Here is an 18,310-nt window from a genome sequence, read left to right on the forward strand (position 1 = left end):
TTAGGCGTGTGGTGGTAAATGATACCGTGCAAATAATATTGAATCATCGGTGACATAGTTACCATTGATACTTGAATAGCAATATAATAGCATCAATAAAATGCAATTAATCTATTATTACTCTTCCATTGATTTTATTGTGTTTGCAGGCATAGGTAGAAACTGAAAAGCAGAGCCTGCAGCTTACAGTCGTTCTATACAGTAGCGGCGGAACACCTTCAATTAAGGGGGGGGGGGGCACTGCCGACTTTCGGTCCGATTCTTTCCATGCAACGCCCATAGGCCTAATGTTAAAATGCCAAAATGAAGGGGGCACGGTGCCCCGGTGCCCTCCCCGTTCCGCCGCCTATGGTTCTATAACTCTTAATGCATAAATCAATGCTACTGAGGGCTGCAAATTTGTTTTTTACCTATCTTTAATAACTGATGCCCTACCTTCATCTACCATTATCTGTAAGAATCTTGCATCAATCATCACCAGACTTCTTAGTTTTTTTTTACATACCTACGCCCCAGCCGCGAGAGTGGGCGGGTACGACTCCCTCGCCTTAATTGAGCTAGCCTCGCGGGAAAAACGAGCATGTGTGCCGTTACGGGACCGGGGACACAGCGATTGATGCACGGTTTAACCCTAGAACGCCTAGGGGGGGGGGGTTGTATCAACCCCCCCTGAGGTTTTTTCGAAGTGCACGCTAAACGGCTTGTCGTAGCGGACTGAAATTTTCAATACCCTCTGGGGCAACCTTTGCGCATCTTTTGCCGAAAAAAAATTGATCGGGTCATGTCAGGTCACGGAGTTATGACGTCATAAGAGGTACAGCCTCCGGCCGGATTTTCACAAACTGAGTGCCAACGCCCGAGGTTTCCTGCCGGTGGTACGGACATCGGTTGATGGATCGTGATGAAACTTCCCATGCATGTTGGGGCAAGTATTGGCTGTCATATGGTATAAGAAATTTGACCGGGTCAGGTCAGGTCACGGAGCTATGACGTCACAAGAGGAACAGCGTCCGGTACCATTTTTGAAAAGCGCCCGAACCACTATTTTGCTAATTCTTGTCACCTCAATGGGAATATGCAGCAATATTAGCTTCTATAGGGAGCAAATGGACCTCCCAAATCCAAAAATACAATCAGATTTCAAAAATTTAAATTTTGATTTTTCGAATTTCTGCCGCCGACTGTGACCTTGCCGACTTCCGGCGCTCCCAACGCGCCATTTTTAGAGCTAGGGAAACGAAATACATACCAAACGATAGAGAATTGATCAAGGAACACGATAGTGAAGATTTCAAGTCGATATCTCCCACCGTTTTGCCGCAATCGCCGCCGAAAGTTGAAAAAAGTCTATTTTTCCGAAAATTTGACCTTTGACCGGTCAAAAGTAGGTCAAATGTTGACCTAGGACCAAAAAACATACCACCAATCGCGAGATCTCGTTGAGAGCAATCCGTTGGTTTTTTCCGCTAAGCTCTACGACCTTCCGTTTCGAAACGCCAGGGGGGGGGGTCGTAACAACCCCCCCCCTGGTCGTTCGTGTTATGAGAAATGGCCTGGTCGTGCGAGGGTTAAAAGTCTCAGGTCAACTGATGGCCTCTGAGGGTCAGGTCAAGTGCCCCGAGGAAAAAAACGGCGCAGAGTCGCGATTTTAGTACCATCATGTTTGTCATGCTCCGGTGCGTCAAAATGGCACACTTTTGTTCGGGTGGGGTCAACATAAGGTGTTCACATCGGATCAAAGCCAGGTCAGAGGCACTCAGGTCACGAACTTGGTCGGAGGAGGCTATATCGCATATCATTCGATTCGGTAGGTCTTCCCGAGTCTATTGGCGACTTTTCCGACTTGCCAGCTCAATTTTATCAGGAGTTATTGACGAAAAAACTTGTGACATTTGTGACGTCATGAATGACGTCACGCTAGGTTAAAGATGCAAAAGTGAAGCATTGGACATTGCAAGAATTGCATGAAATTGCGATTCCATGTGCTTGAGCTAGGTTTAGATCATTCTCGGCGTCAAAATTACAGTTTCCATTCCATATTTTCCCCATTGACTTGTAATGGTGACGTCGCGCGATCGGCCTTACCTCATGTGACCTCTAGGAGAAATCCGAGATATACAAGTTTTGAGACTCCTAGAGGATACTAGGTCCTGTAAGTATCATCTGGCTGTAACAGCTCCTCTGGCACCGAGGGCATTGCGAAGTTTCGGTATTTTGGGACTATTGCAGAGGTTCACGTGTGACGTCATAAGTCAGTGACCTGACCTGAGACGGAAATGCAATTGGTTTCCAAAGATGCGTATGGAAGCAAAGATAAGGTGTGCCAAATAGCAGCCCTCTAGCTGTAAGGTGTTTTGAGCTATCGCCAAAAGTCGTGAGTGGAGCGCTACTGACTCCTCCGGTCGGCCGCCGGGGGTAAGGAGGCGTGCAGGGTATCGGAAAACCACCTGGTCTGGTACTTTGCGAATTTTGCCGATAAAAATACGTTTCTTATGCCAACTTGTAGCCAAAAGACTACTGAATCTCAAACCAGTCGTATCCTTGCACTAAATGGCTTGGTCTAGACACGATAGGTCTGAAAAGAAAAGGTCCCATGTATTCTCTATGGGCGCCGCGAGGCCGTTGGCACCAGAGTTTCGGGAAGTGCCCTCGCCACAACCGCACGTGCAGATTTGGTCACGTGACCAAGCGCATTTGCCGCCACTGTATTTATATACACTGTGATGGTACCCATGTGGGCATGTTTGCTGGGGCTCAGCCCATATGGGACCCAGATTTAGCCCAGATAATAGCCCACATGTAGCCCATGCCCACTTAAGCCCAGATGCCCCACTTTCAGCCCATATGGGCCCCATTTGGGAAGGCTGGCTGGGATGGGCGGGGAAGCCAGCTGTGGCAAGGATTTTTTTCTCCGAACAACGGTTTCCGAGATATAGCCTCGGGCAATTCCTGGAGGTCGCGCTGCAGCCCTATGTTTGGCGGCCTATAACTAAAAAACTATTGGTTTTCTACGATAAAAACTTTATATGGTTCAACTCACAATCAGACAACAAACATTTTGGCTATCTCGGATTTTCATTTTTTGAAAATGACCTTTTGACCTATTTTTCAAAAAGTGACCTTGATATTTTCCCCACTGAAAGTTGCAATTTTGTCTGATGACGATTAAAGCCTTATCGATTGTCGTTCATATGCGAAAATAAAAAAGTGGATATCGCCCGGCGTTGACCTCAGGTCAGGTCATTTTTATGACCTGCCCATTATTACGAGCGGGAGCGACAGTCAGATCTCGAGAATAAAGCAAGATAGCGACAAGCGGTAAACGTTGCAGGGTACAAACGGATAAGGTCTATAATTTTTACTGAGGTCATTTTCAGGTCAGGTCAAAGATGACGTCACAGGAGCAAAAAGGAAGTCAAAATTGCGGCACTACATATATATGAAGTTTTTCTCGAATAACTTTCAAGGTATCCCAGCTAGGAACAAACCAATAGCACCATCGTGATCCTCTCGTCGATCCGCATCGAAACATATGTATGTTGACCTCGAAAGGTCGAAAGGTCAAAAGTTGACCTTAGGTCACGTGACGAGCGGGAGCGACAGCGAGATCTCAAGAATAAAGCAAGATAGCGACAAACGGCAAACGGTGCAGGGTACACACGGATAAGGTCTATAATTTTTCCTGAGGTCATTTTCAGGTCAGGTCAAAGATGACGTCACAGGAGCAAAAAGGAAGTCGAAATTGCGGCACTACATACATATGAAGTTTTTCTCGAATAACTTTCAAGGTATCCCAGCTAGGAACAAACTAATAGCACCATCGTGATCCTCTCGTCGATCCGCATCGAAAGATATGTATGTTGACCTCGAAAGGTCGAAAGGTCAAAAGTTGATCTTAGGTCACGTGACCTAAGGTCAACTTTTGACATTTCGACCTTTCGAGGTCAACATACATATGTTTCGATGCGGATCGACGAGAGGATCACGATGGTGATATTAGTTTGTTCCCAGCTGGGATACCTTGAAAGTTATTCGAGAAAAATTTCATATATATGTAGTGCCGCAATTTTGACTTCCTTTTTGCTCCTGTGACGTCATCTTTGACCTGACCTGAAAATGACCTCCGTAAAAATTATAGACCTTATCCGTGTGTACCCTGCACCGTTTACCGCTTGTCGATATCTTGCTTTATTCTCGAGATCTCGCTGTCGCTCCCGCTCGTAATAATGGACAGGTCATAAAAATGACCTGACCTGAGGTCAACGCAGGGCGATATCCACTTTTTTATTTTCGCATATGAATGACAATTGATAAGGCTTTAATCGTCATCAGACAAAATTGCAACTTTCAGTGGGGAAAATATCAAGGTCACTCTTCAAAAAATAGGTCAAAAGGTCACGTGATCGAAATTTTCAAAAATTGAAAATCCGAGATAGCCAAAATGTTTGTTGGCTGATTGTGAGTTGAACCATATAAAGTTTTTATCGTAGAAAACCAATAGTTTTTTTAGTTATAGGCCGCCAAACATAGGGCTGCAGCGCGACCTCCAGGAATTGCCCGAGGCTATATCTCGGAAACCGTTGTTCGAAGAAAAAAATCCTTGTCACAGCTGGCTTCCCCGCCCATCACAACCCATTAGACCAATTTTAAGCGAAAAATAAAATATGAGGGTGCAGGGCACTTGTCGATTTGTCGTGGAACGCCCCTGCAGACAAGAGCCTTGGACGGAAAGCAAACGATCAACGCTCACTCATGCTGCCGATTTAGCTCTCATATCAGAGTGTCTGCTTACCACTACAGAAAATTGATGTGGGCTCGACGCGGCTTTGATTTACTGGCATGTTGATTGGGGTGATTACGGCTGGCCGGCTGTCGGCTAATGGCAGACTGTGAGTGATATAACGCCGAATAATAGTATGGCGCACTGTTAGTTCGTGGCTTGTGCCTCGGCTTTTAGAAAGAGTCGTTAGTGTGATGTGTTTAAAGTGATATCCACCACCGCCAGGTTGCCCATGACTAAATGTGCACACAGGCTAAATACACCGCACATTTAGGTATCCAGGACCTAAATGAATGTTTTCTCGCAAATACGAATGACGTCAGCTCCCTATTTGGTTCTCTTTCCGGTTTAGTCTCTACCGAGCAGCTATACCAGAAAACATTAGTGATTTATTCCTCAGCTCCCAAAAACAATCAACCTTTCTATTCTAACGTTGTTGAACCAATTCTATTGCAGTGTGGCATGTTTCCTAGCAGTTACTGCCAAGTGCCAGCACGAGCATTTTGAAAATAACTGCGGGGTTTGTTTTCCTAGAATGCCGTGATGAAAGGGGTTAAATATGTGAGCAATTATAGGTAATGAGAAACTGCTGAAGACAAACACGAAGCAATACTTACGAAACGACATTCGCTGAATGTATATTCGATAAGTTGTGCAAAGGAGTGGAAGACTATATATAGCGCAAAGTTATGTAAGGGTAATAGCATGGCAAACTGACAGTGAGGATACTGCAACCCTCTGACTTTCGCTCTGTATCGTGACAAAATAAGATGTAGCTATGAAATGTTAACACCATCCGCTCATTGGTCCACGTCGCATAAATTTACCATGCGTTACAGGTCCTCTCTCAACAAAACACAAACTGAACTTCCATATATTCGTACATTACTTCAGTCTGCCCTCTGTTGATCCCACTTTCCCAGCCCTCACACCACTGGCATCTTATTCATATCGTCACAAGTGCCCTGTGCCACATCCTGTCGTCACAAGTACCGCAGTCATGCTCTCTCGCCCCTTTCTCACCATATTCTCTCTCACTCGTCACAGGCTCGATGGCGGAGCGCCGTCCCGGGGTCGACTGGACGCCTCTGGTGGGCGTCATCGCCGGCGCGTCGCTGGCCGTGCTGGCCTGTGTGCTGGCCGTCATCGCGATGGTCCGGCGCCGCTCCAGCAGACCGGCCAAGTCGCCGGCCAAGTCGGCCGCCGGTCTGTCAGAGTGCGACGAAAACAATCCAGACGTGGTGCCGTCACTATCAGGTGGGTGGATGTCTTTAGAGGTGAGAGGTGAAAGATCTAGTCTTTCAGCATAGTGCCGTCTTTCCTAAGTGAGGCAGGATGCTGTAATGCTGTAAGGCAAGCTTTGCCCCTTTCCTGTGAGCACCGTCTTTCCTAGGTGAGCTGTGAATTCCGTTTCTGCTAGGCAAAATGTTCGCATGTGATAGACACCATTTCTGCAACATGACAGAGACTGCGCTTTCGTGTGAGCGTCGTTTCTCTCAGATTAAGTCGTCTCTGTCAGGTGAGCGCCGTCTCCCAGGTAATTTAACACTCGGCGATGCCCCCCTCCCCACCAGACCAGAACTCGTGTCCCCTCCCCCCCCCGCTCCCCCGCCCCAAGCAGCACCAATCTGCACGTTTCAGTCGGTGGTCGGCTCGACCATGACAGACGAGCTGTCGGCTCGCCGGCCAACTCCCGGATGAGTTCTGAGTTATGCCCCGGCCATCGCGGAAGCGCCGCCCAACTGATGATACTACCAGCGAAACGGTCAATACGTGTACTGACTCACTGGCCAGATATCGCTGCTGCCGTTTGGGCAAGCCATAGACTACTACATATCTGGACTGGACACGAAATTTCGCCGATTACCATAAGGGTACCAATGGAGTTTTATGTGTTAAATTTGATTGCCTTTCATAATGGATATGTTATAATGAACAGGTCGCATATTTGATCCCATCCCATGGTTATAACCGCTTGAACTTCGCCCTGCTTACTGATGCTCATTTGGCAGCTTAGAGGTCAGTGGAGAGAGTGCTGCGCGTGCTACGTGATGGTCTGCTATTAGTCATCATTTTGTCGCTTCTGCCATCTTCGTTGACAAGGAAACTCGCAGATAGTGGTTGCTTGTTTATGATAATTCGCACATCACAATGAATCGTAATACAATGAATGCAAGCCACAATTATCACATAAATAGATCACAATGATACACTATTGGAACTGTGACGCTCCTGCGATGTCACTCTTCCAGCTCCAGAAACTAACAGGACAAAACACGGAGAACTGGCGGCGGGCGTATATACGTTTGACCCGGGTCGCGCTGAGCCATACTGTGCCGGCGCAAAAATGTAACGTACATACTGGCCACTAGATGGCACTGTGAGTCAGCGCCTGAAGGCATACTGTGCCGGTGCACAAAGGTAACTTAAATATCGGCCACTAGATAGCGCTGTCAGTCAGCGCCTGCAGATGCAGTGGAGCCGAGCTGGTCCTAAGTCTTCTTACTCCCACTTAACTTGCGGCGCTTCTGGTCTTCCCTAGAGCATCTCTCCTTACTGGTACTGGCGCCGGGGTCTGTGGAACGCTTCCATTTTCCGTGTAGACGGCTGTTGGCGTCCCTGACCATGTTGCTGGCGAACAAATTGAATAGGGAGCCTGCCATACGCGATACTACAGTTGCAAGACAGTGGCCTCCTTCACAGCTGATGTCTGAGACAGTCACGTTCTCGGCCGATGTGATGACTTCACTCACCACATTCACGAAGACTGCTCGCGGCAGGTTGCTGCCGAACAGACGCTGCCTGCTGCTCTGCTCTTTGACGAGAGTCCTCCAAACACAGCAGATTCTGGAAGCGATGTCGATTGCAGTGGAAGTGGGTCGTATCAGCTTCCCTCGATCTAACAGGCCGATGAAAGTATTGCTGAGCAACGACGTCTGATCCAGGTTGTCCGCCAAGCGAACCTCCAGTGGTGGAGAGCGTCTGTCGATCAGCAGATCTGCGCAGGAATCGCACTTGTTGTCTTTGGTGACTGCGCGCGCGAGGTAGCCGGCTATGTAGCCGAGCGCAGCCTCGGTTGTGTCATCGAGGTCGTCTTCGATGTCGCTTGCTGTGATCAGTGTTGACAGATGGCGTACCGTCTCGCTGTCTTCCTCCCCTTTCTCCTGTCTTGGAATGTCCATTCTTGAAGCGATTTCGGCCACGCTGAAGCCCGACCACCAAACCAGCCCTGTTGTGCGGATGATGGCTTCATTTTCCCAGAACTGGCGCACGCTTGCCCAATAGTTCCCACCGGCGAGCTTCCTCAGGTGCCCAAAACGACCTTCAATCTGATCCGACTGAATTTTCCCCGTGAGAACGTACTCTAGCCGATCTGGTTATGTTGACAGAAGGTACCGTGCCAGGGCGACAAGACCCCTTGAGGTATAAAACACCGCCATACAAGTGTCCTTTGTCATCGGAGCACCGCTGTCGAGAACGGCACGCATGTAGTCACCAAAGCTCGCGATGAAGCCAAGTGACTTCTTGCTGTCGTCACATGCAGCTCGCAGTGCGATGCGGTGCGAAAGTGCGAAAAAAAAAATAATATTACAATGATCCACATTAAACCAGCTTGGTATTAAGATGTACAAACCGGCCCCCGGTCAACAGACATGGTAGCCCAAATCTATGTAGTCGGATATGAAAATTATTCTAAATCCATAGACTTCAATGCTAAATTGACTATATTTGAGAAGGTTTTATGAAGATACATGACCAGATACAGAAAAAAGCGAGATGCTATCTTGTAGATTAAATCGTCTACGATCTGCGACTTTTGAAGTGTTTTTCATTCTGAGGTACAGAAATCGTGTTCCCAAGAGACTGAAAGTAGCCATGCTTTACATTAGACCCAATGGCAAAAATTCGGAATCTGACGAAATTGGCCATTTTTACGTTTGATTTATGAAAATTCTAGACAGGATATATAAAAACCCGAGATGCTATCAGGTGGTAAATTTTATTGTCTATTACCGCTTTTTGAAGTGTTTTTCGATTTGAGACCGGCAAATCGTGTTCCCAAGAGACTGAAAGTAACCCTGTTCTACAGCAAGACAATGGTAGAATTCTAATATTTGATGGAAGATATCTTAGGTGATAATAATCTTACTACTAATTGCAATGCTTCATTGGAAAGCTCAACACTGGCACTATAATCGGTCTTTACATTGCTATTTCACAGAACAACAAGAAATAACGCTTTGAAGCCTTTGAATATTGACTTACTTTTCATCGACGGGCTCGATCCCCATCACCACCACCAATTTTCCGGGAAGTCAGGATTTTGCAGATATTTAAAGGTAGTGTGCCAGCTTTCTTGGACCGTATGGAGTTAATGGCCCAGATAAGGAGAACCGGATTTTTAGAACTTATCCATACCTTCAAAACTCATGGAAACGTCTTAAATTCTTCAAATTTTGAGTACCCCAGTGCGAAATTCGCCCCGACGGGTTGTCGGTCGTACCCCAACCACATTTCACACCACTATGAACAATAAATGCACACACTGAAATCGCTATTACCGATATGCTCATCCAATCAAGTTTCGATAAACCCGTTCATCATCATCTCCTGCGGTTTCGAACACGCCTGTTAGGTGGCTTCTGATGCTCGTCGAGGTCGGAATTTCCAAATACGCGTGGTGCGTCGGGCCGCGCGCTCTGACTTCGGCCAATAAAAATGCGTCAGCTGATCATTGTCATTTCTGCCACTTGCGTGTGGTGAAATGGGGTCATAACTTATAAGACGGCTTTTTCATATCAATTATTTTACATAAATCATATTTCAAACCATAAATAATGTTCGACAGCCAAATAAAAGAAACAATACCAATACGGGCTTACAGTTTAAGGCTCGACATTGTGTTGTCTACGATTAGACAGCTGATAACTCATTCCCGTACGTCGTATGGTCGTAACACTATAATGACCTTTGCTTATTGTCACAAGTGCGCCGCATTCGCGATTGTTGCCCGACGCCTGTTTGCAGGTGAGCCCACTACAGTTGTTATACATATCTAAAAACCGAAAAACTTTTAGGCGAAAAAGGCACTATTCCAGGCCCATTTTTGATTTTTTTTGCGATATTAGGTAAAAACAGAAGCTTCTTATCCTAGGAAAAATAAAATGGGAAATCTTTCAAAGGTGGCACACTACCTTTAAGCAGAATTGCAGAGCTGTGTTAATACTACGGCACTTAAATACACATTTTAAGAAAACTGCTTTTTTTCTTAGCACTTGAGTTAGGTCTCAGAAACAGCAACATGTCGATATAATGAGGAAAAATAAGTGCAAATGATCACGCAAGAGAGTATCCTTAGCTCCCTAGCAACCACCTAGCAACGTAAGGCAAAATAGTAAACAACTCCTGTTGATATCAGGTACTCAGCTTTGGAAGCACACTAGACGGTCACCATACTGGGCTTCATACTGAATTTTACATACCAGAATGGATGTTTCCAACTAAAATTATTTTTTCGCGAAATTTATCTTTGTTGCCCTACTATTTTTCGTAAAACCGAGATATACAAACTTCATGATTTTAAAAATAATATTGTGATAATGAAAACCGCCATATAAAACAAGATAATTGCTGAGATCATGCCTACTAAACTTGGTCCTACCCCCTAATTCAATATACCCTGGTATAAACTACAATTCCGACAAAGCTCAACGAAAACAATATGTTGAAATTTGGAATGTTTGAGATTCTATAAGTAAAATACTCATCATTGCAGCACGTGATAAATGCAATAAACATCCGTCCTCCACCGCCTGCAGTACCCTTATGGTAATCGGCGAAATTTCGTGTCCAGTCCAGATATGTAGTAGTCTATGGGCAAGCATATGTGAAAGCCAAAAGGTTCAGGTACAGGATATCATTCGGTGATATACGTTTGAAGGGTGTTCTGTTGGGTGAGTTTCTGGATTCTGACCAGCCGTAAAATCTGGCATTTGAAGAAAGCATATGCTTAAGTCGCTCTTTCTAAAAGTACGTGACAAGGCAGACAGCTCCGTCAGACTTGACAAGACCTCGTGTCCACATATATATTGGCAGGCTTGCTTCGTTCATCTTGGAAGGACACAGACCCGCAATGACAGACTCTGATAGGCCGTCTTGCCGTCTTGATATGATAGGCTTGTGCTTAGGCGTCTTGTGCTTAGGCAACAGGCAGGACACGCAGTAACAGTTTTTGGACTAGGCACACATAATTCTGTGAAGCTTTTGCATAGATAAGTTAAAAGCTTGATTACGATTTTGGACGCTCTTCGTTAATCTGCCAGAGCTTTCCTTTCGTTTGTTTGCCATAATTTTCGTGCGAAATGGGCTACTTGTCCACACAGGCCAGGTTAAGCATGATAGATGAACCTTTTCCATCTTCCTTTGCATCTTCCTTCTGAGAGTTGGGTAATATTTTATTCATCATTTGCAGGGCGGTCTCGAGGCTGAACAGAGATGCTTCGCAGTTTGTGTCTGTGTTTCCTGGAAACCTTTTTCGACTCCTGGGACCGACTCTGTAGAAAAGCATGCAAAAAACAATTACCATCCCTTTTCTAGAAGCATTATTCACGCAAATTTGTTTACGGAATCTGCCTCGTTGGCTGTCACAATTTCCGGCCCACCATTGACATTTTCCATTTTTGCGCTGACGAGGCACGACATAAGGGCAGTGGAGTCCCCACGGGAGAGAGGCGGAACAAGCCGAGACATAACCTGGTGGAGACAGCACGCACACAAAACTCAGATCCGCTTACATCAGCCGACTGGGTAGACAGTCTAGGATATTCTATCTTCTTGCTGCTGCTCAGGCTGGTTTATTCAATTCAAAGACAATGCAAAATGAAATAAGACGCTCTGCATTTTAGGAATCTTGTATACGCTTTCGTTTTTGGATGAACGAAGAGTGTTTTACACTGGCCCAAAAGTATTCTCGTGAATATACTTACCTACAAATTAGAGCACTTCACGGATAGGCTTTTTAGGATCCGGCCCGGCCCATATCCGGCAAGTCATATCCAGATCCGCCCATTATCCGCCTTTCTTTGAATATCAGAATCCGGCCCACCCATGGCCCGTATTGCAGCCAAACTTCCAAAAAATCCGTTTCACCAATAACTGGTTTCACCCAAAACTGGACTAACAAATTCAATCTAAGGGACCAGACAGCCATACAAGTCTTGTGACAAGTGGGTGTCATAAAATGATGCCTATTATTTTAATCAAACCTCCGCTGCCGCTTAGCACATTAGGTTAATTTTTAACTTCAATGTTGAATGTTAAAATTTTGATCCGTTTTGATCCGGGTTCAACCTTCAATTCCCAAATCCGGCCCGCCCATATCCGTTCTTTTTTAACAAATTTAGAATCCAATCCTATCCGGTCCGCGGATTTATCCGTGGATAACGGATTTATCCGGCCCATGAAGTGCTCTACTACAAATTGTATTTTAACTGAGAAATGAACATCTTTCATCTTGCGTAAGTTTCATTTGAAAATTCATTCCGCTGAGCTGTCCTGGTGGGTACAGAGCCAACTTCAACTAGGCCATTCTTCTTGCATAGCTGATTCTGCGAAACTGAAGTCGGCACAGCTCGTTCCATTTTCATTACTGTTGGGCGATGAGCTCGTACAGCTGCCTGCTCCAGAGGGACGTCTCCGGTGCGTACTGCCGCCGGCCCCCCGGGGACCCGCTCCGCAGTTCCGGCAGCGGGGCAGCCTGCAGCACAGCGGGGAGGAGCACGGCCGGCGCCGCCCAATATCATGGCCCGCGGCGTCCAATGAGACTCTGTATATCGTGCTGATGGGCCTGAACGGCGTCCGAACAGGCCGTTACGACCGCGGCCGACCCTGAAACAGAGCTCGCGACTCGGCGGCGCTGAGGTGGACGCTCTGTCGGATGTGGCCTGTTTTAGCTCATAAAACAGGGCGGCCCTCACGACTACGAGAATTGGTTGTTGTGATATTCACAAATGCAAAAGCATTTGCAAGTACCCGCTTTTCGTGTTTGCAAAAGAAACGACCGTTGTCGGGGTTGATATAAACTATGAAATATAAATAATATTTTAGACACATTGTTATGTAAGTACAAGAAATATGCGGGTGAGTCAACCATTTCAAGCGCCTCGGCTAATAAAAAGTTGTAGCAAGTAGCAACTACGTGCAATGACTTGAAGTTGTGAAACTTTACGAACAAACACATCGTATTTAAGATATTTATTTGGTCAACAGCAGGCACACAAATAACCAATCACTCTGAAGTCGTGTGTCAGAAACTTGTTAGGAAAGTTTCCTATGCACTGTTATGTCCATTAACTAAGCGTTTGTTCTTTGTTTCGTTGCAGACGGCTGCTCGAGGGGAGACCCGATGGAAGAGCCCCGGCTGACAGTCGTCAGGGACAACTGCCACACCGAGCTTTACAGCCCGCACCCGCTCAACCACGTCAACTTTGCAACGTTTCAGGTGAGCGTTAACTGATACCGCGATCACAGGGCCTGGTAAAGCTATAATCAGCTGGCCTAACGCAGATATCGGTGTTTTCCGGTAAGTAGGTATATGATTGTCACCGTTTCTGTGAAGTGTGAACCTCTAGCTCCGGAAAATAAAGGATTTGCCATGTACATACTTTCCGAGTAATATAATCCAAGCCGGAAAGCGATTTGCTTGACACGATCTTTTTTTCCTTCCGTATTATTTTTATATTCTAATTGTATGTGCTTATTTTCCCCACACCACTTCTGCTCATGTCGATTTCGAGTTGCCATGACAACTTGTCACCCGGCCACTTCATTTTGACTGTCATAAAAACATTTCACCTTTTTAACGTTTAAATTTTCATTTATATCGTAATTTAATGCAACCAGTAGTCGAGTTAACCAATATGAACTCCATTATTATAAAATGTATTGATTATCTTGAAAACAGGTGGTTTCGGAGCAGTCAAGCGTAGTGACTTGGCATTTACCATGGCACACGTTAGACAGTGATATCACGCACTACACTAGGCAAAACGCCTGATATCTCGCTAAACCTCTTAGCCGCCGAGGGTCGGTATTTGAGCAGGTGATTAAACAGCTCGGTTGACACCGTACCGTCACGCGCGTGCGCTCGACACTTTCATCCATCACGTGCACGTCACTCCGAGGACGTAGGATCGCCGCGGGGTCACAGGATCGGGATCTCGTGACCTGAGGGCTCACCCCGCGGATCCTGAGAACTCGCTCTTCATTTCATGACAACTCGGCTTATAGAGGCCTCCTCCGCGACCTCATTAACGCTGCAAGTCGGGTTTGTGTTTGCGGTGCTGTGCTGTTGTGCATGGCACCAGACCGACGTTATGCACCGACGTTATGCCTATAATATAAAGAACTAATAAATAACAAAAACATACATACACAAACGCGTATAGGATCACTTTCACTGATGTATGCATCAGATCCTAGACAAATCAGTGACGCTTGGGATCGAAAGTATGAAAGCGGCGGATTCGAGCGCCGATTTCTGCATATCTTTCCTAGATGGCGCTAGTAGTGAGCGCCTGAAGGGATGCTGTGCCGCATGGCGTGGGATTCCGCGCCGACTTCCTCCTACTCTCCATAGATGGCGCTAGTAGTGAGCGCCTGAAGTGATGCTGTGCCGCATGGCGTGGGATTCCGCACCGACTTCCTCCTACTCTCCATAGATGGCGCTAGTAGTGAGCGCCTGAAGGGATGCTGTGCCGCATGGCGTGGGATTCGGGTGCCGACTTCCTCCTATTCTCCATAGATGGCGCTTGTAGTGAGCGCCTGAAGTGATGCTGTGCCGCATGGCACGGGATTCCGCGCCGACTTCCTCCTACTCTCCATAGATGGCGCTAGTAGCGTGCGCCTGAAGTGATGCTGTACCGCATAACGTGAGGGCTCTGGCCAAAGCGGGCGCTCGGCTGGGTCGAAAGCTAGCGAGTCGGCCAGGATTTGCTTTCGTTATAAAGTATTTATTGATTATATTGTCGAATACGCTTTCTTCTTCCCTTTGCGACCTGCACCAGCTCCCAACAGCCCACCAGCCGCTGTTCTGCGCCACCTGACCCCACCATTTCCGTTTTTCAGAGCGGTAGTCTGGGCCGGCCAATCCACCCCGGCATGCCACTACCAGCAGCCACTACAGTGACGGACCCTTTCGGCTCCGATCGGGAAAGTGTAGTGTAGTAGTGCATTGTGTCGCGAACGGCGGACGAGGGCGCTGTCGCCGCGGCAAAGCGACGGGACGAAAGGTGGCTGCGCCGGTGGCGGAATCTCGAAGAGCACGGTAGCGGCAGAAGAGAAGACACCCAGCGAGCTACGTGGGCCGCCCCGGACGTTGGGAAGAAACTGACCAGTGGATGCTGGTTGGGATGGGCGAACACCAAACCTTCGCTGGCCTCTGGAACAGCGAAGGATAATCAGCTCTTGTCCAGGGCCAGGAACAAACGTAAGGTGCGAGTGGAAGGTTGCAAAGTCGCAGTGCGTACATGGTCGATGTCGCAAATTGGTGTTTTCACTTTGATGTTTTAACTACCAACGTGACTCGTTAAAACTTAAAAACGATCTCCGTGCGAAGTATTATTTTTCATGTCAACTTCAAAACGTTACCGTGTATTTATTCCTGTAACGAACGCGTGCCCGCAGCAGTATGTGATGGTTCTCTGGGCTGAGTTCAGGCTCCGGTGGCAGCGCCCGAGCCGCGAGTCTGACCCAGGCAGGCTCTCCGTCCGCGCGCGGAATTCGCCGCCGCCGGAAGGTCGCACTTGTTAATGGTGCACCCGCACACCGCGCCGTCGGACAGCAGAGAAAGTATTTTTGGGCCGACGCCGCGTCCGGGAGCCGCGCTCGGCCGTTTGTCTATACGCAATCTTCCGCGAGTGTGCGCCGCGTGCGCCGCAGCCGTCGGCTTGTGTCGGTGCGTTTCCCGAACTGCGCCTTCTGCAGGTCTCAGCTGGAGTCTATCGTATTTGCTGGCCTGTCAGAGACACACAGGCGGCTTGCCAAGGCCGTTTCGTAAATATTGGCGTGGCTCGCCGTCTTGTGGTAGGTTGGAACGACTGCGGAGCCGGAGCTGGGTTCGGTGTGGCGTGAAAGGGTGGAGCACGGTTTCCACGGATTCGCCGCAGTCGCGTGGGTGTCCTGGCGTGCCGCTGGCCCCAACAGGCCGCTGGGTGACGTTCAGACTTCCGTCGACCGTCACAGTCACCACCGTGACGGCAGTGTCACGGCGTGACCCGACGGCGGCAGTCAATCATCACACAGCGCCCTAAATCATCCTAAGCAGACCGCGCCGTCACGCGCTCGTCCATGGCTGGTGTGGTGACGTGAGGTCCAAATTTCCCGACTTCGCACTCTGGCAATGCGACTCGCCATGCTCCGGCTCCGGCTGTGTGTGTCGTGCAGGTGCTACCAGCTCCTGGAACTCAGGAGCGGCGCGGCGACGTGGGCCGCCGGACAGTCCCAGGTGGGCTCTGCATCCGGCCCGCCCCCCGGTTAAAGCGATGACAAATGTCAGGATTAGGAAATGCCGAACGGCTCGCCAGCTGCGACTCTCGCTAACTGTGGTGCAAGATGTGTTCCGATCTCGAGAGGTGTTCATCGTTCATTTGTCGCGCACAGTTGCTCGGACACTCATTCATATCATACTTTTTTACATGCTGTTTGAATGTGATTTGTCTGAACGAAAGCATGTAGGGGTATGGGCACACAAAGAACTGCTCGCGCGGGACATATCTACTGAAATGTTTGTGGTATACTTGGCATATCCGCGCATTTATAGATGGCAAACCTCGCAATGAAACCATATAAGCCGGCTTGAAAGCTACGCCTACTTTGGGTTTAATCGTCCAAGTGCTAAACATTTCAGACTGTCAGCATCGCCAGTCTGCATATCCCTTTCAGAGGTCATTTATATAACCCATTCGTCATATCTCTGACGCATATCTGTGGAACATGGACGTATGTGCGGTTATGTGAGCGTGTGGTCGTGACAGCAGGCAGGCCGGGCGATTAGTGTGCTGCGGGCGGGAGGGTCCCTCCCCGTGGGTGGATCTCACCCCATGTTGTATACCGTCTACTCGTGGTCATGTCGTTCTGCTGAGTGTGCTGAGTGTGCAGAATTGTCGCTCACCAATCGCGCGTCGGCGGCCGAGCCCGCTGGTGAGCTCTTCTGTAATGTGTCTCATTGATATTTTGAACAGCATCAATCGCATGCTTCTTGATAATATATGGAATGTAGCAATCTGAGCTGTTTGTCGGTTCAGAAAAGCCATATCACAGTTACAAGAAGCTGCATTGGGTACCAGCTCCGCCCCTGCGTGGGCCGTAATCCTCAGTGCGCACTCGATCCTAAGTAGACTTTAACAAGCTCAGGTACGCGCGCGTATACTGCGTCGTCGTTCCCCGGGCCGTCGTTGAGCCGGTACTGAGGCGACGGAGCGCAGACTCCGTCATCGATCGGCGCTCATTTCGGCTCACCGGTCCGGCACTGAGTGGCACAAATGGTGCGTGCGATGAGCCGCCGCCCCCGGTGAGTGCGGCCCACACTGTGTGTGATCAGGTACGAACAGATAATATACGGATGTCACGGCTGAGACAGCTCCGTACTTTGGTCAACTTTGGTCATTAAGGATAATGGTTGTAGCGGGTACCTACCACACTCACGTCTCTGGTTCCGATGAACTGACACTCTATTGAGGACAGAATTAGCTTAGTTAAGAACTTCTTTTAGTGTAGGACGTGACATGAATGATACTCGTCAAAGCCTTGAAGGTGTGGTCGTGGGTTGTGCTCACGAGGACGTTACCAGGGGCTTCCCAATGCCGTTTACCGAGAGGCAGTAGCACCAGACAGCTGAGTCGCTGAAAAGTGGCATTCGATCGTGAGCATTGTTGTGGTGGTTGTCATTGTAAAGGTTTCTTTATATTTGAAAATGTGAATTATAATAGCAAATAATAAAAACTCTGCGGTACCCTGATATGGATTCGATTCGTAAGAAAATCTGCTTAGGCCTGAGACATGTGACGCCTACGGCCTAACCGCATTCGTATAAGGTGTAATGAGTGCATACTTTTTTGTCAAAGCTCTATGTTTACTAAGCACAGGACATTCGTTACCATCTGTGTCAAGCGATGTTCTCATTGCAACCGGTAATCGTCAAAATGTGTTGGCAAGTGGGCGTAAGCAATAACACGAACACAAGGGTAAACAAGTAGCTTTCACTACACTTCTCGCATTGCTTGAATATCCTCGCCCGTCAAAGATATAAACTACAGTTCAATTAGCTGGACCCCACCGTTCTCTCGCCTCTCAAACTCGCAATTTTAGGCAACGTTTGCCAGCAATACGGAGCTTGAGAAGCCTGGTCCCCTGGCGGTGGACTCGAGAAGCTACTTCCACTGGTGAGCTGTATGAAGATGGCGACAGTGTCGCAAGTCGCAACAGAGACCCAGCACTGAACGGGAACATTTTTATGTGTATGAGCCTCACGGA

The 18,310-nt window shown here is 47.9% G+C and overlaps 1 protein-coding gene across 1 annotated transcript in view; it reads left to right on the plus strand.

The window, feature by feature from the left end:
- Positions 1-17,060, plus strand: part of LOC122387091 (B-cell receptor CD22-like) — an 85,102-nt gene extending 68,042 nt beyond the window's left edge. The window contains exons 11-13 of the mRNA XM_043376928.1: positions 5,828-6,037; positions 13,162-13,280; positions 14,906-17,060. Of these exons, the coding sequence (XP_043232863.1) occupies positions 5,828-6,037; positions 13,162-13,280; positions 14,906-15,004 (428 nt within the window). The 3' untranslated portion in view covers positions 15,005-17,060. The remainder of the gene's footprint in view (positions 1-5,827; positions 6,038-13,161; positions 13,281-14,905) is intronic.
- The last annotated feature ends 1,250 nt before the right edge of the window (positions 17,061-18,310 follow it).

Source organism: Amphibalanus amphitrite, unplaced genomic scaffold (assembly GCF_019059575.1).
Source record: "Amphibalanus amphitrite isolate SeventyFive unplaced genomic scaffold, NRLGWU_Aamphi_draft 000273F_arrow, whole genome shotgun sequence".
Taxonomy (NCBI): domain Eukaryota; kingdom Metazoa; phylum Arthropoda; class Thecostraca; order Balanomorpha; family Balanidae; genus Amphibalanus; species Amphibalanus amphitrite.